This window comes from Pipra filicauda, unplaced genomic scaffold, assembly GCF_003945595.2.
Source record: "Pipra filicauda isolate LSUMZ 115617 unplaced genomic scaffold, ASM394559v2 scaffold53_size3534045_pilon, whole genome shotgun sequence".
Lineage (NCBI taxonomy): Eukaryota > Metazoa > Chordata > Aves > Passeriformes > Pipridae > Pipra > Pipra filicauda.
This window is the reverse complement of record NW_024104687.1, coordinates 1,716,178-1,739,171: the sequence shown is the minus strand read 5'-3', so window position 1 is coordinate 1,739,171 and position 22,994 is coordinate 1,716,178. Positions and strand designations below refer to the sequence as shown.

Below are 22,994 nucleotides of genomic sequence, written 5' to 3'. Positions count from 1 at the left end.
TAGCTCTAAATAAACAGTGAAACAGTCAAGCAATAACCATGGATAAAATAAATATTCAAGGTTACTCCTAACTATGAACTATCTTTAAAGGACAGAAAGACAATTCTTCCTCCTCCTAATCACAACACAGAATTTCAAAGTTTAAATAAAAACAAAAAAATCAGCCTGTGAATACCTATGTAGCTTCTACAAAAGAACACTTTAATCTCAAAAAAATTCTAATTGCTAACACCCAAACAACTCATTACTTTAGCACACTTGGTTTGTAAAGGACAATTGCCTTATTTTTATTACATTCTCAAACTACAGAGCACTGAAAACTCTGCTGGCCTGGAGTTACAATTCCAGGGTATTCTCAATTACATACTAAAATAATGATGTTCCCTGAAGGTATATTTTCAGATACAGAGGCATTATCCAATCTATCTGCATTTTACAGGTAAAGTAAGAATTCCCACTGGAAGAAAAACTGTTGCACTCCATGAAAATTAATTAAAATCAGAAAGAATCCCTGTGCCTCAGACTACATTGCTTGAAGCATTCCCTTAAACTTGTAAAAATTCTGTGGAAAGTCATTCAGACTATTAAGGCTGGGATTGAGGAAATTAGAACAAATATTTAGAAGACTTACCCAGATACCAGCTTATGGTTAAATAGAATTCACAAACATTTTATTTTACTTCTAAAAATACCACTTGTTGAAGACAGTTGCTAGAAAGACAATGTGGTCCTGAAGTTTCTCAAAAACTGCAAACTTCTGACAAATTGAAAGGCCCAAACTAACAATACTTCTAATAATACACAAAGCTTTTTTTTTCAGAAGTGTATTTATTTCCTCCTCTCTATCTTAATTTTTTCAATCTGTGAAATGTCAGTAGCAGTTTTTATTTTGAATTCTATAATCACTTTAATAAAGAAAGGACTATCCTCCTGTGTTGCAGAACAGAAAATAAAATGAAAATATTTTCATAAGTAGTTGATGGGATGAAACCATAAAGATTCAAATGGTTCAGAACAGAAAGGGGAATTCTTTTCTTACAGTGCCAGCTAATCACACCACAAACATAAATAAACTTACCTAATTTTTGTGGCAGATTCCAAGCAGGTTTCCTTAAGGAACTCTCAGTAACTATTCTCAGTTACCTCTATTTTTCTTACCTTTTGGAGAGTACACAGTAAAATGCAGCCCTTAACCAGATAACACAATTCTAAGATAAATTTTTACTAATATCAGTACTAGAAATATTTCATTTTTCATGCTTAATTCTGTCTGGAAATATGTATCCTGTTGGGGAAATATGTATCCAGTAAGCACTATTTTTAATATCTTTGCCATTAGTTATCCAGAAACTTCTGCCATGGTGTGCACAACGTGTACACAAACACACAGTACAACAGCCTTAAAACTTACTCTGTTCCTTCTTAGGATGGATAAATACTGATTCCTCTATTCAGTCTTTAAAATCTTTCAACAGTACAATTATTTTGACTTCAGTCAGGACTAGATCTGTCTCAACAGCTATTTCAGCCCCAGGGGGACAAAGCAAATAAACCCTGAGACACAAATCAGAATTATTTCAAAGGACACAATCCATGAGTCCTGACTGTTACACTGAAAAAAGGTTTCTCGTCCTAAAAAGACTTCTTTGTACTCCAGTGACTAAAGAGGCTGGAAGGAGCTGATATGCATCCTAGATCAGCAGCATGTACTTGTTTCAATGTCATTTTTATTCCAATTTTGTCAGTGTTTTGCAGCTTATACACAGCAAAGACACTGTTGGGGTAAAGACTGGACAGGAGATTTCCTTGAGTGTCATGAACAGCCAGGCAGGACACCCACACTGCTGCTGGAACACCAGTCAGAGAGTTTAGGATTTGTTTCCTAGAAGGATTATAGTAGGAATTAAAATGAAAATCTTACTTGACTTCACAGGAGTGGATGCTTAACTCCTTGTGTAAGACTCCACTTGTAAGGTGAAACACCAGGACAGAGCCATTACTTGTACCTATAAAAAGTGATTTAAAAAATACAGATATACATTTTATTCTTCTCTTCTATACTTTAGTGAAAATGCAGGGTTTACAGCTATTTCTCTCTCTCTTTTTTTAAAAATTCCTGTAACTACTACATTTTACAATTTTAGAAAAGGCACTTTGATTTCTAGCACTAAAATCCCAAATATTAAAGCCATCCAGTGATATCCACTTGGATCAAGGCTTTTCTTGAACCTATTTATAGAGCCTGGAGAAAATCTGCTCACTCTTTTTGCATTTTCACAACATACCCACCCAGCTGCAGAGGAAAGGAGTGTTTCTGTTTGTTTTGATTCCTGGAGATGAGTAAATGCCTCAAGGAATTTTATTAATTGTTATCCACCAATAATGCCAGGGGAGAATCATGGGCAGATTTTATTGAATCATTACAGCAATTCTGCTTTCTCATTCCTGAAATAATGACCTCTTCCAAATCAGAAATCAATAACTTGGTAGCTATTAGCTTCAACTACATTAAAAACCTTCAGAAACACTGAAAGTTACAATTTTCTATTAGGCACTTCTTTATACTCAGATCACTTCACAAAATACAACAATGGATACCTAAACAGCAATTCAGGTACCTTGAGTCAAGAAAGACCTTGCTATAAATGCACTTTATAGCTACCTGTTTCCTAATCTTTGTATTTCACTTGTTTTAAGAATTACAGCTTATAAAAACCCAATTTTAGCAGCATCACATCATGTCATGAGAGCCTGTCTCTGTTTTAGAGCACAATTCTAGGTGGTATTTTAGCTCAGTAATACCAGTATTATGAGAATTGCACACACACAAACATGTATTGTTATGGTGTTTTCATTACTGGAGTGAGATCCTCTTTGCAAGCTCCTGCCCAACATTCATCTTTGTAATAATTCCCCCACCCTATCCAGGAATCTAGGAAGGCTCTACAGCACAGGCAACATCAGGAATAACAAGACTCTCCCAAGTCTGACTTATGACAGACACAGATTTGGACTGATATTTAGATATTCTAAGAGTATGTTGGAAGAACCCAAATCCCAAGGTCTAATTCTACAGTGCACTACAATCTTTACATTCCAGCATCTCTGTGTCTGCTCTTCCAGCCTGCTGACAGCAGAGGCAGCAGCCTGCATGGCTGCACTGTGAGATCCCTGATATGGTCTGAAAGAGCACACCAGAAAAATCAGATTTAAACAGGGACAACTCAGAGTTAATAAATCAGGTGCTCACTGGCAACTATTCTAATACCCAGGTGAGTTTAACTACATTTGGAATAAGACAGAATAATATGCTTCAAGTGTATTTTTAGATATTCAAATCAGAACAAAAATAAAGTCTCTGTAAAGTTCATTTCCTTATTCCAGGAATGCGGGACTGCAGAAATCCGTATTTCTTGAAGTTTAGAACGAAGTGAGAGCAGCATATAAAATGCTGAGTGTATCAACAGACCAGCAGCATAGTAAATGAAAGGATAAATACAAACTTGCTACTGTATTGCAATTTTTCAGGTAGCATTGCTGAAACTCAAGGCAGGCAAGAAGAATCCAAGGACTATCACAGCTGAAAAAGGGTCGATATCTTTAATTACTTACAAAGGATCAAAAGACAGATTTTTCTCTTCTGTATTAGCAACTGTATTTGCATTTAATATCTACTCTTCAGAGCAATGAATAAGCTATTCAAGGACTTACCAACAGCCAGGATTGGCTCATACTGTTTGATGTTCTTTGTTGTAAGGGGTGGGCACATGCGGATGGCAAACGGAGGCAGAGGGAGCCCTGAGAGGAGGCCAGTCAGCAGGAACTTCAGGTGCACTTCTTGCAGAAATGAGCTCCTTAACTGCTCTTCTCCAGCACCTGCACCTTGCCCTGCTTAAAAATTAAAGCTCTTGTTAGGATTGTTTTAATCAGAGATGTTATGGAAAGTTATCAGACACAGAAATTTATATCATTAAATATTACAAATAAGGCACAAACACGTTCCTTCCTGTTTAGCTCTGTGTGAGGAAACTTTTTGGAAGACTGCACTTCTACTAATTCTCCAGTACTAACTTTCTCTCCGAACACTAAGAAGGATATAAAAGAAAAGTAAGAAAAGAAAGCAAGTGCAATAATTCCAGTCTTCTTCCAGAATTCAAGCCCAGACAGTAAAGTGCAATCTACCTCCCAAAATACAGTGAATTGTCTCGGGCACAGCAATAAAGACAGGCCCAAAAAAGATGTAATTCCAGTGCTGTGCACCTTCTGCAGTCAGCTGAACAACTCCAAATGTTGTAAGGAACAAAACCAACGTTAGCTGGGATGTCAATGACTACAGGAAATGCAGGTACAAGAAAAATTCATGGAATCACAGGATGGTTTGGGTTGGAAGGGACTTCAAAGCTCATCTCATTCCAGCTCCCTGCCATGGACAGAGACACCTTCCACCAGACCAGGTTGCTCAGAGCCTTTTCCAGGCTGGACTTAAAAATTCATGCCCTAAATGGCATCTTTAAACACATGAGATAAAGTGAAAATGCGTTAAGGTACCTACACCAGCTCATCCAGACACCTCTCAGCAAATGCAGCTCCAAAGCTGCACCTTTGTATCTCTGAGCAGCATGAGTCACTTTTCCAGCAGAAATTAGTTTTAAAACATAAACCTAAGCATCTTAATGGGAAATTTCTCAATATTGAAGTAGATTTCAAATACCTGGGATGTGTCACATAAATTGGCTTCATCCGTTTGAGATTAACATCAAAAAAATGAAAGTGTTTTGGCCAAATTCCATTTTAAAACACTTTTCCTTTTCCTCAGAGAAAATGAACTTGAAGCATTGGTCCTCAAATGGATTCATTTGATAACTTCTTTAGCAAACAGGAATTCTTTAATTTCAGAGTTACTATTTAAATTGCCCAGAAAACACTTCTAACAAATGCAGTTCTCAAGCTAAAATGCACAACCATTTAAAAAATCCTGTCATATAAATGAGAGCAATTCTTACCAATCATGTTGTCTAATGAGAGGTCTGGAAGTTTATTTTGGAATGGTGCTACAGGAATTCCACAGAAGGAGACTGGGGAATACAAAGGTGATGCACTTGAACTGCTGTAAAAGGAACGAAACCAAAATGTTTTTCTTTAAAATCTCACTGCAAAATACTTTGTGTTCACATTTTCATGATGACCATCAAATCCAGCAGGATCAAGAGCTAATGAAGGAAGACTCCTTCAAAATGCATTAAAGACTCTGTGCCAATTACAAATATGCTTTATATCCACAATCCTCAAGGCTCAGTGGCTCTCATAATGTTATTACATTTTTTGGGGGTTATATAATTATGACAAAGATCAATGTTTTGGAAATTACTCTTAAGGACACAGGAAGTAAAACCCAGGAACATATGAATTCTAAACACCTTTCCTGGATATGCAGCACAAGGAATCCAACCAGCAGTATTTTTGAGAACACCAAGAATAGAAATATTAAATCACTGATGAGCAACAAAAGGGTCTAAGTTGAAAATCTGGTACTACTGACATTTGAAAGTGCACTAAGAAATTTATTTATTTTACGGCAGTTAGTTATTTATTTTAGTTATTTATTTATTTATGTATATTCAACAGTACTTTCAAGGGTTATTGCAGCAGAACGACCTTAACACATTGAATGTTCAGAGAACTACATTCCTTCACACAGTATTTGTAGAGACTGCTCAAAATCTAAAATTCTAGAGGCTTTGTACACAAAAACATTGTTTATACCGCCATATTCCAGTCACCTGCTGGGCAGCTTCATATTGTTCAGTGTCAAATTCACACAAATAAAGCAGAAAACCCTTCCCCTCCTGGAAATGTAGTTCTTTAAAGACTCAGGTGATGTCCCCCTAAAATAATGTGAACATTCATTCTATCTTTTGTTTTCTTACTCCAACCACTTAGGACGGAATTATCTCTTAAAGAAAAAGAGGAAATACAGTTCCTTCACTTCCCCAAGGAAAGGGAACTAATCTTTTTGGATGACACATTTTGTTCCTCTTCCTTTCATTCCCACGTGTCACAATACCAAAAAAACCCACTGAAGGACATCACAGTAAATGTAACAGATTGAAACCACGGTAAGAAAAAATAAACCCCGTTACCTGTTCCGAATATTTCTGCCAGAAACACTGGATTTTAATTCCCAGATCATCACCCTGCCATCACTGACTATGAGAGCTGCAGAGTTCTCATTCACTGGGCAGCACACCATGCTGAAGGGTCGCACTGTTTTGGTCACCCTGATGGCATCACACTGACTTCTTAAATCATAAACCAGCTCCTGAACTGGCTCTGGATCTGTAACATCAATGGGCCCACAGAGGACAAACAATCAGAGTGAAAAACATGTGATGGGATCCATCACCAGAGGCACATTTGAAATTCTCTGACTGAAATCCATGTTTGGGAAAAGCAATCAAAAACTACTGATCTTGCTGTACACAACACAGATCTGGAAAGTTCTCCAAAATGTAACTTTGTCTTTAAAATATCTTATTCCAAATGAATCTTGCCAAACCTGAAAAATAACTGTTTAATAGCTGGGCACAAAGTGCATCTGCTCTCCACAATCCAAAATTCCAGGTTTTTCCGGCAGACCTGGAAGCCAGTATTGTAGCTCACTAGAAATTAGCAAACTGCCCAAACCAAAACAACCACAAAAAAAATCACTTATTTACATTTACAGAACTACATTTTCCCTTTTTTTCCAATCTTCATTATATTTAAAAGACCGTTCTTAGTAACATCTCATAAAAGAGACAGAAGTTTAATAATTTAGATATTAATCTAAAACCCATATCTTAATTCTAAAATCAATTCTTCCAATTGATCAAATGACTTCCAAAACCTTGTGTTTGCCTGAAAAATATGTCCATTCTTAAAGATAAAAAGAACACACTACTCATCTTTTATGTATAACATTCTTGTATCTGTGACTGCTAAGCCAGTTTATAATTAAAGTATTATTTAGTGCTAAAAGGATTTTCAGGATATTAATATAATCTATTTTGCACTTAACATCAGAGAAGTCAAAAACCACTTTGGGAAAAAGCAGCACAAATTTAAATTTAAATTCAATGCACAGGGAGAAAAACACTAGAAGGGCTGTAATTCACCATATGAGGCATGATGGTTAATACTGGTGTTAAATTATTAATTAAAAGGTGTCAAAGGACATTAAAAGGCATTTCAGGACGTTTTTGACACAAAACTTACCTGGCTCTTCACTTGGAGTTCCAGTTATGCTGCAGTTGGATCTGCGAACCCTCAGAGTTATGCAACCATTTTCATGGAGGCAAAACAACCCATCCCTCTGGAAACAAGGAATTACCTACACAGAGAGACAGACATTATATCACATTATCAAAATTTCAACCTTTGCAAAGGGCACTTGCAAATACAACACACTGACTGCTGATGTATGAGCGAGTCATAAAAAATGTTACCATTAATGCAACATTTCCATGATTTTTTTTTTTAGGTACAGGACTTGTGACTGAGGAAGTCAATTAATGTGAAAAATTAATTGTAAGGTTTTGTTTGAATTGTTTGCTGGTTCAGAGGACGTTTTTCCCCCCATGAACTAACTTATTTTCATTCTCTAGAACTAACCAAACAACTCTCAGTGGATCACCAACTTATCTATGATCTTAATAAATTATTTCAATGATTAAAACCCCATCAAATCTTCATTACCTGTATGAAAGGCACGCCTGTTCTCTCAATTGCAATCACACCCACTGTCTGATTCACTTCCAGGTCAAGAATCAGAATTTCTCTGGGGTACAATAACAGCATGTAGTTTCTCTTGGAAGGCAAATATGACAACTGGAGACAGTCATTGAGTGTCACAGACTCAGCACTGTAAAATGTCAGACACAAACATTTATCAGGTTGTGTCAAAATAAAATTAACAGCAGGATTTCTCCTGCAGCTGCATTTGTTTCAAGTAACCCCTGTTTTGATCACGAGGCAACTGCAGGTTTCCATTGAACTGTTACAGCAGTGCAGAGCATCACTGAGCTCCAAAAACACACCCTGTTGGCTTTTGTCTAAATAAGATTAGAGAGTAATTTTAAAAATAGCATTTCATTCAAATGGAACAAGTGTAATTCTTGCACACCTCACATACAAAGCAATTCACTTAAGAACAGTGCTGGCTGCCCTGACATTTACTGACATTCATGGGAAATTACCCTTAAACATATTGCTTACTCCAATTTTTATATTGTTATGCATACTACTTTATTTGGAAATGAACTGAACCAATGTAGCAAGAATCCCAGTGTTCAAAATTCAGAGAAAGTAGCAAAGAGAGGAAAGTTCATCATTTTATGAAAGGTGATCAGGAGATTAGCTGCAAGATAAAGGGGTTCCTTAGGGACGTGGAATCCAAGGAACTTGGGTCATGGTGAAGAAAATCATCCTCATCCTGTGCTCAGTTTTCAAAGCCTCTGAACTCATTTAATGGATGATCCCTTTGAGGGGTTTTGTTTGTTTTTAATCTCATTCCACCACACACTAAACTTCTTCACACACTTCCTGCACCTCATTCCTTGCTTTGGGGCTCGGAGTCCCCTTTTGTCTGCACTTTCCTGACAATCTCCTGCTCCTCTTTCCTCAGTTTCCTTAAACTCATATAAAACCCCACAAATCATTGCTGCTGCAATTTTTCTTCCTTTTTTTTTTTTCTCATTCTAGTCTTTCTATTTTGGATTGAAAAGGAGGGAGAAAAGAGAAGCTGGTCATACCTTTGCCAGTATTCATATTTAAATTAAAATGCAATCAAGAGAAAGCATCTGTTAGTTTGCTGCTAATGTAGAGCACAAATAAGGCTGCAGCAGCCTATGTATTGCCTCAATATTTGCAAATCAGGCATCATAGAACACAAAATGACAAGATCATGCCCATTAACTTCATATAAAAATCTTCCTCAGTCAAGTCTTCTCCTCAGTTTGCAATTTAAAATCCCTATTATAACAGAGTATAAGTTGCTAACTGATACAGCCTGATTAGTGGGTTCTCACATTTGCCAGAGGTTTGAGAAATATTTTTAATGCTCAAATAGAAAATAGAAAAGGAAGAAAGTGGCCTAGAGAATTTCTAATAAAAAAATATAATCTCAAAATGCAACAACTTAAGTTTTAGAAGGGCAGAAAATACACAAATAGGAATGAAATCATAAAATTCTACTTTTATTTATGCACTAATCATTCAGAAAACGCCTCCTGCTGCAGTATCATGTACAACATTAGAATGACAACTCTTCTTAGGTATCTGCATAATTTTTATTCTCTAGCTATATCACTCCTCAATCCACAATCAAAATGAATTATGGGAGTTCATTTTCATCTTTTTTTTTTCCACTAAGAAAGCTGTTTCTGAATTTACACCTGCATAAAAGTCTGTCGGCAAAAGGAGAAAATTATGTCATCTGAGTTATACAAAATATGCTGAGATAATATGGTGGTTTTTATGAGCTGAACTGGATGTCAGTGTTATATTCCTAAATATTACCTTCACATCTGCCTACCCCAGTGAATCTTCTATTTTTAAACTAATTACCTTATAGGCTATTATATCTATAAGATGTGCAGGTACACAAAACATTATCTGAGAAGAAATATTTGCAACCTACCTGGGTTTTTCATTACTGATTAAGATTTTTACTTTATCAAGGGCCTTTTTGGCCCCTGTAGCAGCAGCCAGCTTGTTGTGAGAAGGACTGGAATGGGGACTAGAGATGTAAACTTTCTTCCCTGAGCTGGCAGGAGCTTTGGAAGGAGAGAAGTCAGAGATGAACACTATTCCTTCACTGGTGAGCACTGCACCAAGAAAAAAATAAAAAAGTAAAATTCAATGTGCAATTTGATTGGGGCATTCCAGTTTAATGACATCTCAGTGAGGAGAAATGCTAATAACTTTAATAATACTCTATCAGGGAGAAAACTCATCATTCTAGACCACCAGTACGTTCTACTGAAAAAGCAGCAGATGGCACAGTACAATTAATTAATATCCACAAAACTCACCTTTCAAAATTAAGTTTATATTAAAAAAATACTGTATTACTGGCAGAAACCCAGTTATTCTCTCCCATAAAGTGTTTTTCTTTAAGCTTCACAATGTAAATAGAAGAGTTGTGTGCACATTGGCTGTAACACCATTTTTTGTTCTCATGCAGAGCACGGCTCAAAGAATTATTAACTCATGTTATTTATGCTGCAGAATAAAGTTTTGGCTCAGTTGCATAACTAAGATGTCTACAGAAGGCTGAATGGTATTGCAGATAAACCCCCCCCAAAATTACAAAGCCTCAAACCCTGCTGTCTCATTAGAGATCAGGACTGATGGAGCTGAATTTCAGAAGACAATGGTGACTCTTTTATTTCTCTCAGTTTCTTTCTGCTAAAATGAATAAATCTTCCCTCCATCCCCCCTGATATCTGAATTGCTTCTGAAGCTGATGCTCACACTGTATTCCTTAAAAAAAAAATCCTTTCTGTTGAAAATAACATTTATTCTTGGTCTACTTATTGGAGTCTCCCTCAGCAGCCATCCTTTTGTACTTTTTACATTTCACATTGGCCAAAGACTTCCCTGTCTTTGCTTTGAGACTCCTTCATGGCATTTATGACATTATTCTCTCCAATCCACTACATTTAATCTCAATATCAACATTCTAGCTTAACATTTTTCCTGGTCACACGTAACCAGGTCACACCATTTTATATAGATCAACTTACAAGCTAAGTGTGATGGATCAAAGGGGTCAAATGAGAAAGACAGGATGTTTTCAGCATAACTTTTCTTCCAAAGTTTGGTGCCTGTGTCTGCATTCCACAGTACAATATAGTTAGGAGGGTGAACTGCAAGCAGCAAATCTCTAGAAGCATCTTGATTCCACAGCCACTGCATGTCTGTCAAAAGAAAAGAAGGAACAACAGTGAAATTCATTTAAAAAATAAAGTTGTTCTATTTTAAAACTACTCTTCTTCTATGCCTCATCTTTAATGGAATTAATAGTGGCTTGTTAGCAACAAGATGTTTCTGTTTCACAATTCTAAAACCTAAGTTCCAATTATAGTCTGACTTTATGTTTTTAACAATCAGCAACAAACTGGGTTGCACATGTCTACACACATGCACAAATCCATGTCCTACCTGAAGAAGTCACATGTTTCCAGCCACTGAATTTCTATCTGAAACAACCCATTGTACTGTACAGAACCACTGCAGAGTCCAAATTAAAAGAACCATACACCATCCTAATTAATATCTGGGAAGACACCATGAGCCATAACACCACCTAAAATTAATATTTGAGATGGTATCAGTATTGGACCTGGAAACAAATGTCTTCTCCACTTCAAACACTTTTTCAGAGTGGTAAGTGCTTTTCCCTGGGTTTCACAGAGAAGAAAAGAGGAAAAAAAAGCAGCCACGTGTGTCCAAATGTGTTACACTGGAAGTTAACAAAAGGTTTGACTCCTTCTCAGCTGAATGCAAAGTTTGCATCAAATAAAAGGAGAGTGCATTACACTGTGCACCACTTTTCACCTCCCTGAGACAGTGAGGAGAAAAGCGTGAGGCTTTTTTCCTGAGGCTCCAGCTGTCATCCCACAAAGTTCTTGCAGATAACCCAGAGAACCAGATCACTCTGCTGCTCAATCTCTGTATTTGCACCACTTTCTACAGCTTGGAGAAAGTCAGAGGCCCCAGAAACACATGGAAAGGAAGGGAAAAGAAGCTGCTTTTGTTAGAGGTTATTGCTGAATCAAATCAGTGACTGAGGACAAACCAGAATTTTAATTCTGTTGCTTATTAGCCTTTTTCCTTGCCCAGAAGCTTGGAAAGCCTTCACTGGGTTTGAAAAAATGGACAAATCTCCAAATTTCTCCACCCAAACTCCACCAAATATTCAGTGAATCGGTGTCAGGAGTAAATAAAACCCAACTCATAATGCACACACAAACAAAAAAGTAATAAAACTAATAAAATTAACTGCAGTCAATAGAAAAAATTTTCAGTGACTCACTATCAGACTTACAATGTTATATCTTCTTTCACAGGATTTATAAAACCAGAATAACAAAAACCAAACAACTTATTTTCATAAGCAGGCTTTCATATAATAGGAGTTTAAAAAAACCACCAGGTATCACATAAGCATCATCACAAGTTTTTGAAATAGTTGAAAGGCTCAAAAAAACCTTCTCTCTCTGCTTACATTGCAAATGTGTGTTATCATACTAATATATTTGTTCAGAAGTAGCTACATAATGAGCTATCTAAATAACTGTCAAAATATATGTGCCCAATCAAAACCTTTAATTTCTATAAATGCAATGCTGTTAAAGCACTGCACCCCCTCAGATGGCAGCAGCACTCAGGTGCAATTCAAACTGCACCACAACCCCAGTTGAAAAGCAGGAAGATGTACTTGACACTGTAAATGTTATTACTGCAATCAATAACATCCATAAAAGTGGATGCTAACTTTTTGTCTTGGAAAACATCACCATAATGAATTAAATCTCACGGCATTCCTCTGAGAGACAGTAAATCTTACATTTCCTCATAAAAACAGCAAGCAAATACACAGAAGGCTGGCAATGCCAACAGCAGAATTCACTGTCAGAACAGAGAACAGTTTATAAAACACAGGTGATGGATTTGTACACAAAATGCTCCATAAAATACCTTCCATAGAAAACCCATCCACTCTCGTTACCTTGAATTGGTTTGGAATGTTCCTGTATTTCACAGCGAGCTGTTCCTGTTGCCACATCCCACACAATGATTTTCCCTGTGGCATCAGCAGAAGCCAAACGTAAGGAATACGGGGAGCCAACGTTGTGATGGTAATTTTCTTTAGCCCACTTAACCTGAACACACGGAGGGAAAGTGGTCAAAGGAGACAAACCCATACAACACACACACTTCATATTTTTCAGATGGATAAGCAAAGAATAATGAGCTCAATAAAAAGCATTGTAATGGTTAATGTCAACAGCACCTGTGTAAAATACCTTTAAGCCTCCTGCACTTATGCAAATTTAAGGTAGGTCCCAACTTTGCTGCATGACTGCATGGCTGATATTCTCCAACTACATAAATCAACAATCCCTGTTCCTGAAGGTAACTACAGCAACCCAAACATACACCTTATGTATATAAACAGTTTACTCAAATATTTAGAGGAAACTAAGTGGCAATATTTATGGTTCTGTGGGCATCCACAAACCTGTACCCGCTGATTTCCAAACAAATGGAAGTGGAAAAATTATCATCCAATTTTTATATACGCCCTAAAACATGTCATTTTTGTAATCTGACAAATATAGGTATATTATGGTACTGGGGAGGAAGGAAGGTTAAGTCTTTCATCTCTGTGTTGTCTCATAGCTAAATAAATAAAGAAGCTATTATTGACATTTGCTAACTCTTCAGTCCTTTTCAGCCCACTGATTTCCACACACCACTTTCTGGTTTGGGATTTCAAGCTTCATGGGCTTGCAAGTTGGCAACACCTGTGAAAACTCCGTGTCTTGAAATCTGAAATATTTTGTCTACAAGTCTTCCCAGGTTAAAAGGGCATAGGCAACACTGATTTCTCCCTTATCTTTTTAATATGGAGTTGTTTTGCTACCTGCTTTTAAGGTGAACTTCTGTCCCTAGGAGAGACTGAAGACACTGACAGAATAAAGAAACCTTAATGCAAAGCTAATGGGAACTTACCTGCTCCAAAAATTCCACTACAGCTGCCTGTGTGCTGTCACATCACCTGACAGTGAAAGGGGGAGGCCAAACACAGAACTTTTCTAGTTATAAACTCAAAGCATGTTTCTACCTGAAACACAAAGAATTCTAGAGAGACTCTACCTACAAATTTCATTTTTGCAATTCCTGCTTCCCTGCTGTTCAAAAAGGAATCACCCATGAGGATATCTGCAATTACTGTAATTGTAAAAATCTACAAAGCCATTTATTCCTCAGTTAAAGATTTATTACTTCAAAGCAAATTCCAAGTCTGGAAGACATTATTTCTCAAGGGAGGAGTTGTCACCAAGTTATGAGCAACAAAAAGGAGATCTTTACTAACCAGAGCCCACATGGTGCTCTCACAACATAAATCTCTTTTCTCTCTGCAGTCACACTGCTCCAACAAGGTCCAACACAGGACCTGACCCTCTGCTAAAAGAAATTATTTTCTTATGATATTGGTCACTGCCTGTCTACCCTGACTTCAAAATACAGCAGCATCTAGTCAGAAACAAGAACCAGAGGTGACTTTTTTTAATGTTCACAGTCTACCTCATCTCATTTATAATGCCTTATTATCTCTGTTTATTAATACATCAAAAAGGATACAAATGTAATGTCAATCCTCTCATTCTAGTGACAGATCAAAACCTTTCTCTTGTAATTAGATTTTCCTCTGCAGAAGCACGCTTTCAAGTGCTCTTTCTAAAGGTAAAATCAGATATAATCCACTCTGTACAAGGCCATCAGTCTCCTACAAACACCTTTTGTACAGATGGGCAACTAACACAGATCAACCCTCAGTGAATCCATTACCTATTCCAGACACAGTTATGACAACCAAAAGCCAGGAAGTATTTAAAGGAAACCAGTAAAATGCACTGCAGAAGGATTATGAACCAATTGGTTTATTCTTTGCTTTTTAAATCACAGATGTGCTGTGTTTTGACATTTTTCAGCACTGAAGCACAGGTTCTTGAGGAGAAGATCCCTGGAACACTGAGTTTGCTGGTGTGAGCCTCTGCTACAAAGAGTTTGTCAGACATACACTGCAGACTTCTGTCAGATCCACTCCAGCTTATTCACACTCTTAGCACTTATAAACTCTTAAAAAAAATTAGGAATTGAAGAAAATTTCTTACAGGTGTAAAGGTATCTGCAGTGATCATGACCTCATAATAATTTCCTATATAATGCCTGTTTCTTAAAGTAGAAGGGAATTTCTTTTCATTCTTGCACCTCATGAATTAGCCATTTTCTTACAGCATGTTTCTGTTCCTAGAGCTTCAGGAAGCGGTTTTGAAAAATTATCTTAAAAATTAATGGACTTCAGCATTTGGTTTCCTACTGAAATGATGTTACTCCTCAATGCCAGTGAATGTAACCAAAACACATTAAGATGCACAGATAAAAAAAACTAACTGTGCTGCAATTTATTATCTAAGTCTCAAAAAATGACATAAAGGATCTGTTTTGAAACCTAACCCTTATAACTTCCTTTTTTTGCCAGTCAGTTAAAAATTCTCTCTAATCAAGCAAAACTAATTCCTGAACTTTACAGTCATTTTTAAAAGCTACAGTGTCATTATCTGTATGACTCTTGGCCAAGACCTTGTATGGACCTGTATCAGTTTTGCCCTACCCAAAATTTTCACTCAGGATTTGAGCAGTCCATTTATTCTTATTCAAAAGCTCACTTGACTGAACTCCGTAGCACAAAAATATACATTATACCATATAAAGATACATAAACAATATCCACTACTGAATATCCTGAAATTTCAAAGCCATTCACCAAAAAACTGGCGAATCTTTTTCTGCACACTAAATTACTTTAGTGTGCAGAAAGAAATCATCATAACATGATACCTCAGAAGTCAGTAAATTATCAAACCTAAAGACAAAATAATTGTGTTTAATTTTAAAATACCAGAGTGGCCATGTCTGATATAGTACTAATGTATCTATATGGAAATAGATATTAAAGAAAATTCCATGTGGGAAAAAATAGTGTGTGATTTGCAGAAGGCACATTCAACCTTTTACTACAAAAAAACCCCACTAAAATCCCCCATCTAAGAACTTATTATTCTTCATACATTACTGACTGCCTTCTAAAACAGCACTTGTGCCAAGGACTGTTAAACATTATATGTGCCAGCCAAACATTCCTCTAAACCCCAACTGAATCTGTCATTGTCCACAATCAAAGAAATGATGTATCAAAGAAATACATCCTGTTCCACACTTGACTCAAACTCTGCAATTTCAAGTCAAGGACCTTCAAAGGAAAGTTCAGGTGCCCTATACTTGAACTTAAATTTTAGCCAGTTTATATCACTAAAATAAATGTTCAGTTTTGTCTGCTATTGTTCCTGTTCTCTAGGTAGGAACAGAAGAAAAAGCTAAAAAGTAACTTTCTAGACAAATGGTGCACTTCCCACCATAGGGGAGATCAGAAAGGGCATCAACAAAGAGCTTCATTTGATATTTTGTAATGTCCATTTGAAATTCTCTCATGTTAAAAGCTTTCCTAAAAACACTTCTGTGTTCTGTAACACTAAGAGATTTTTCTAGATATTCAATGACCTCTATATATCCTATAAAGATATAGCATCGACCTCAGCTCAAATTTCAGCATGTATGGTTTGACTCAGCTGTAACAGAGATCTTGTAAAATATGGGTATTTTACAACACATTTTATCTGAAAATCGAGTGCAGTATCATGTCAAGTATTTACAGTGATTTAGAAAAATAACATATTCAACAGAATCGAGTAATATACCTTAAAACAGGCACATCTCACCTTGACAACACTAGCTTTGTGTCTTTCCAGAACCTGTAAAGTCTGAGCAGTATTGGCATCCACTATCAGCACAAGGGAATGACATCCATATGCAATCAAACCTTGCCAGCCCCTGGAAAAGCACAAATCATCATCAACAAGCAAAAAAACAACAAAAGCTCTGCACATCAAGTATGAGACTTTTTTTTTGCCGAGTTGAATGTATGCTACTGGACACAATATTTGATGTTTATCAGCTTTTATTAACATAAAAGCACTATAAGATGCCATTGCATGTCTGCTGAACCACTTGCTGAGAGAACCCTCAGCCACCACAAAGCATTTCTCTGTGCTCATCTGTAAAAACCCTCTTCTGTAAATTTAAGACATTGCACAGGAATTCATGAAGAGCATTCCCAAATTTTACATGTAAGAACACAGGTAAGAAATATATTTGCCACCATATAATTAATTGCATTTCTTTTATTTATTCATTTATTCTGAGACTAAAAAGTAGCATGTAAACATTTATTACACTAACAGTGAAAATCTGCTGAGGCCTGTGTGACTTCAGAAGTTTATCACAGAATCAGAGAATGGTTTGGGCTGGAAGGGACCCTGAAGACCATCTCATTCCACCCCTTGCCACAGACACCTTCCTCTATCCCAGGTTGCTCCAAGCCACATCCAACCTGGCCTTGGACACTTCCAGGGATGGGGCAGCCACAGCTTCTCTGGGCAACCTGTGCCAGGGCCTCCCCACCACACAGGGAAGAATTTCTTCTAATATCTAATCCAATCCTACTTCCTTTCTGTTTAAAGGCACTCCCCCTTGTCCTGTCACTACCTGCTTTTGTACAAAGTCCCTCTCCAGCTCTCCCGCAGGCTCCCTTCAGGTAACCAATGACACCTACGAGCTTTGGTGAACACCAGGCAACTGGCAACAGTCAAAGCAGAAAAAGTTTCAAACTAAGCACTTCTGAGCACTTTGATGTTCACCGCTTTGCAAGCTGACCAACCTAAACGCTACAGTTTTAAGCCATGCCTTGGTCCAGCTCATTCATTGTCGCTGCCTGGCGTTCAGCAGTGTTGGGGCAACGAGTTACAGCCCAGCTGAGAGAACTCACTGCTCAGAGAAATCATTACAAGAGTACAGGTACTGGCTTTGTACACCAAGTCTCGAAGGCAACAGGAACAGAAACCAGAAGCTGCTCTGATCTCCACAGTTCAGGAAGAGAAACCAGAAGAAGCTGCTCTGATCTCTAGAGCTCACCGCACCGGCAAGATCTCCACCCAGAGAAGGGAATCACAGAGCGGTTTGGGTTACAAGGCACCTTGAAGACCATCTCGTTCCAACCCTCTGCCATGGGCAGGGACACTTTCCTCTAACCCAGGTTACTCCAAACCCCGGCCTTGGACACTTCCAGAGATGGGGCATCCACAACCTCCCTGGGCAACCTGTGCCAGGGCCTCCCCACCCTCAAAGGGAAGAATTTCTTCCTAATATCTAATCTAAACCTCCTCTCTTTCAGTCCGAACCCGGAAAGGCCTGGGCCGTGCTCGCCCATGGCTTTGTTCTGGCACAGCGCTGGACAGCAGCAGCTCCCCGGGCTCCCGCCTGCGGCCTCTCCGGGGATCCATCGTTATCCCCGCGCTCCGGCCGCCAGCGGGGGCCGCGGGGCTGCGCGGACACCCCTGTGCCGGCGGACAGCGGGCGGGGGCAGTGCCGGGGCAGAGCCGAGCCCGACCCGCGGCTGAGGCGAAGGACCGGGACCCCCCTCCCGCCCGCCCGCGGCCCCTCACCAGTCCGCAGCCCCCCGGTTGGGCGCGCTGAGGGCGCCCGTCAGGGTCCGCGCCGGCAGCTTGATGTTGACGGTGAAGCGCTGCATGGCGAGCCCCGGCAGCGCCGAGCCCCCAGCGGAGCCCGGCGGGGCGGCCCCAGCCCCGGTTGCCGCTGCCGAGCGGCCCCTGCCCGGCACCGCCCCGCAGGAAGCGCCGCCTCGGCTCCGCCGCCGCTCCGGCCTCCGCCGGGGCCCCGCGGCTCGGGAACGGCCGTTCCGGGGCAGCCACCGCCCCCTGTCCCGGCCGGGGTGTTGGTGTGAGGGGTGCGAGGGGTGTGAGGGGTGCGGGGTGCCTGGGGTGTCTGGGGTGTGTGGTTCCAGCCTGCCCACCCCGGTTACAGAATCACAGCATAATTAGGGTTGGTTGGGAGGCACCTCCGCAGATCTCCCAGTCCGACCCCCGTGCCAAGGCAGGGTCGCCTGGAGCAGGTGACACAGGAATGCGGCCGGTTGGAATCTCTCCAGAGAGGGAGACTCCACGACCTCCCTAGGCAGCTGTTCCAGCGCTCTGCCACCCTCACCCTAAAGTTCTTCCTCGTGTTGAGGTGGAACTTCTTGTGTTGTAGTTTATGGTTGTTGCTCCTTGTCCTGTCACAGGTCACCACCAAAAAAGAGTCTGGCACCATCCTCTTGGCGCCTGCCTTTGAGATATTTAAGTGCATTAATGAGATCCCTTCTCAGTCTTTTCTCTAAACTAAGCTCTGTAGCAGTCTCTCCTCATAACAGAGATGCTCTGGACCTCTCATCTTCTGCTGAACCCTCTCCAGCAGCTCCTTTTCTTGTACTGAACAGCCCAAAACTGGACACAGCAGGGACACCCCAGAACAGCCGCCAGGGCTGGGGACAGGATGCTGTGTTGGTTGTACATCACACAGATGGGAAGGGAAAGGCTCCGTGGGGATGCCAGAGATCCTGTGAGCCTTGGCAGACCAGCTCCAGGGACAGCTGTGCACCTGAGACACCTCAGCAGGAACAGGGTTCCCCGTCCCATCTCCCGGTGCTTGGACAGTGAAGGTTGTCCTCATCGGTACTCATTGTGTTGCAGCACCACGAGGCACCAAGCCCTACCTAAGCAACCTGTCCTCCAGCTGGCCCCAAGCTGTCACTAGTTCCAGGAAAAGCCACCTGGGATAACATATCCCTGAGCAAGAACACTGGGCACTTGCACTGGGCACACCAGGCTGCAGAGCATTGAGGTTGGACTTGATGATCTCAGAGGCCTTTTCCAACCTTGATTCTGTGAGGCTTCCAAAATAATTTTCTGTACCACAACATTAATAAGATGACCAGGATCACGTAGCTCCAGGTGTATTATTTAACATGCATGTACTGTTGGGGGGTTTGTTTCTCTTCAAAGTAATAATAATTGTTTGCTTGTTATATTTCATAGAGAAAAAGATGCCACTAGATGGCCAAAGATGGCAAGAAGGTAATGCCAGCCACACGTTTTTATCATGCTGCAGTGTCACTTTGTCACAGAAGATCCAGTAACGCCGATCCTCTTTTTTCCTCTTTTCATTCTAATCACAGTTGAATTTGTGCGAGTGGGAACTCAAGAAACAACCTGCAGCTGACACCTTTTCCAGCTCTCTTCTAAAGAAAGCTGCTCTGGAGACACAATACATTGCTCAGTACCATTTTTCAGGTCACTTTAACATTGGAACTAATTTCTCAAACCATCTCAAAGATCTCTCTTTACTCTTAACACTGGAAATTCACTGGAGAAGTAAAGGGCTTTTTTGTTCCCTTTCCTTTGTTATCATTTCAGGACATGATCTACACCTCCAGAGATCAATTTTGTGAAAGCCCAAGCAGGCACTATCTTCATTAATTTTAGTTATTTTTTGCTAATTGTGTGGTTTTATTCAGTGTCCTTGGCCAACCTGCTGCTCCTCATATTTTTGGAGGATTTGGAGATCTTGCTTTGTTGGATTGGGTTTTTTTTTGAAAATGGTTCTTTGAAACTTTCATTGCACAATAGAACCAGAGGATCTTCTCAACAGTTTCCTGTCCATTTTCTTGACATGACCAAGAGATACATGAAATGCTTAAAAGAAATAGATACTTTCAGGTAGGTGAAGATAAGGATGGATACCAGAAAAAAGGGGGGAGGGGAGAGAAAATGAGGGCTGTGTCACCAAATTTGTTGAAAAATTAAGAATCTAAGATTGGTTTTCAGGCTCAGACAGCGGGGTGAAAATAAGGGCTGTAAGCCAGAGAAATGCAGACTGAAGATTCATCAGAGGGATGGAGAGGACATGAGGAAGAATGCAAAATGCATCAAGGCACTTAGTCCTCTCACTCATCTGTAAATACAGGGATAAATTTTTGGCTGTTGCATGAAAAATAAATATCAAGCTTACAGCTGTTTAACTGCATAGTCAGTAATGCCATTAAACCCACGAGAACCTCTGAGACTAGCAGGGGTACAGGATATGAAACCCAGTGGGAGAGACTTCATTCCAGACAGCTTGAGCTCCAATGGTCCTGAGAAAGTACACATGGAGAATAAAGTTGTGGGTGATCATGTGAAAAAACATGTTAATAATCTAATGATTAAATAAATGAGAACTGTGATTTCGCATAGCTTTGGGCTCATGACTGTAAATAATTTTTCTGTGAGTTTGAACAAGAAGTGGAACCAAAAGAGAGAGATGCGTACAGTCTCCCTCTTTTAGGTTTCTTTTTTATGTGATGATTATTGCAGGAATAATCCTGTGAAAGCTTCTGGGACCTCTTTAATTTCCACCTTAAGTCAGAGCTCCAGGAGCTCCTGGGATCCACTGGTGAACCACCACATTCTGGGACTGTGCAGTGTTGCATTCCATTAGACAAACCCCAGTTTGAAATCGGGGTGTATAACCAATTCATACCTGCTATGGGGCATGGTTATATTTGCAAAGGGGGGTGTATCTAAAGTACAGATTCATTTAATCCCAGTCTAACTTTAAAATCCTAATAGGGATCTTTAAATTCCATGTTGTATTTTCAGATAAAGATTAAATAAGTGGATTTGATGAAAGGGCTTCTATTTCTGAGACTTCAGAGTTCTGCTAAAATTAACAGAAAAATAAAATCAATATATGAATTTCAGAGTGTGGAATATTTAGCACCTAGAACTCTATCAGCTTGATGCAAAACCAGATGGCTTTAATCAAAGACTCAAATACTTGTTTCCCTTCCCAAATGTTTTCAACTCAAAAGTTTAAAATTATCCAGAAACTCTCCTTCAAGTGAGCATAATCCAGTTCCACTGAACTTGCTGGTCATGTAAATTTAAACTCTCAGAGGTGGTGGAGCAAACTATGAAGAGAGATCTGATGATTTGCCTGCAGGCTCATTTTGTTTTGAACAAGTGTCACCAAAGGAAATCCTTCTCAAGTGGTCTGTTGTTCTGTTTTTCTTTTTTTCTGGAAATATTTTCCTTAGCCCTAAGCATTTCTCTTTTTTTTAAAGGTCCAAAAAGATGATGAAACTTAGAACAAATTAATGTTTAATTCACATGTTAGACTTACTTTCTATGGTGCCAGTTTTGTGCCATTGCTTTCCGATTTCATCCATGACTGCTTGAACACAATCAGTGAGAGGCTCTGGCCCTTTTATTTTTTTATGGTCCTTTCCGTAAATATTTCTTCTGATGAGCATTTACCTCCCTCCCTGAAATACCTGAGTGTAACTGAGTTCACAGCTGCATTAGATTTGCAGCCTGCCATTGTTAAAGAGAATTTTCATCGAATTTAACCCATTGGGTTTCAGGTGTGATTTCAGGGAACCTCATTTAGGGACAGCTATTAAGGGAAGAGTCGTTTGATGCTCCAGGAGTTGGAACTATATAGTGTAATGATGCTGGGCCAAATACTAGGGTGGCTTAATCCTCTGAATGAGGGATGAAATAAATCATACAAGCTTTAAAACTTCTGTAAAGAGAAGAGGGGATTATTCTGTTACCCCGGCAACATCTCTTCCAAGTACTGATGCCATGAAATAATTAGCTAATGATCTTGAACAGGTAAATTACTGCTACATCAACCTTGACTGACATAATAGTTTGTCAAATACCTTGAAATAGAAGTGTTGAGAGGCTTTACATGACCCAGCAGTGTGGTTTTGAGCCCAGAAAGCCAAATGTGTCCTGGGCTGCATCAAAAGCAGTATGACCAGCAGGTCAAGGAAGGTGGTTCTCCCCCTCCACTCCACTTCTGTGAGACCCCACCTCCAGTGGTGCATCCGACTCTGGGGTCTCCAACACAAAAAGAACATGGAACTGTTGGAGAGACTTCAGAGGTGTTCACAAAGATGATCACAGGGCTGGAGCACCTCTGCTGTGAACACAGGCTGAGGTTGTTCAGCCTGGGGAAGAGAAGGTTTGGGGGAGACTTAGAGCCCCTTCCTGTGCATAAAGGGGCTACAAGACAGCATGGAGAGGATCTCTTTCCAAGGGCAAGAGGGGAATGGCTTCACACTGGCAGAGGCCAGGTTTAGGTTGAATATTGGGAAGGAATTCTTCCCTGTGAGGGTGGGGAGGCCCTGGCACAGTTGCCCAGAGAAGCTGTGGCTGCCCCAT

The 22,994-nt window shown here is 39.7% G+C and overlaps 1 protein-coding gene across 2 annotated transcripts in view; it reads right to left on the bottom strand.

Moving 5' to 3' along the window:
* Window positions 1-18,558, bottom strand: part of WDR11 (WD repeat domain 11) — a 39,807-nt gene extending 21,249 nt beyond the window's left edge. The window contains exons 1-11 of one of the 2 annotated variants that reach the window (XM_027746488.2): window positions 18,393-18,558; window positions 16,611-16,722; window positions 12,773-12,926; window positions 10,785-10,958; window positions 9,677-9,863; window positions 7,735-7,900; window positions 7,255-7,369; window positions 6,141-6,336; window positions 5,004-5,107; window positions 3,712-3,891; window positions 1,922-2,006 (exon numbers count right to left, since the gene is read on the bottom strand). In XM_027746488.2, coding sequence (XP_027602289.1) covers window positions 1,922-2,006; window positions 3,712-3,891; window positions 5,004-5,107; window positions 6,141-6,336; window positions 7,255-7,369; window positions 7,735-7,900; window positions 9,677-9,863; window positions 10,785-10,958; window positions 12,773-12,926; window positions 16,611-16,722; window positions 18,393-18,478 — 1,559 coding nt within the window. In that variant the 5' untranslated portion in view covers window positions 18,479-18,558. The remainder of the gene's footprint in view (window positions 1-1,921; window positions 2,007-3,711; window positions 3,892-5,003; window positions 5,108-6,140; window positions 6,337-7,254; window positions 7,370-7,734; window positions 7,901-9,676; window positions 9,864-10,784; window positions 10,959-12,772; window positions 12,927-16,610; window positions 16,723-18,392) is intronic. The other variant, XM_027746489.2, reaches the window with a different exon arrangement.
* Between the last annotated feature and the right edge of the window lie 4,436 nt (window positions 18,559-22,994).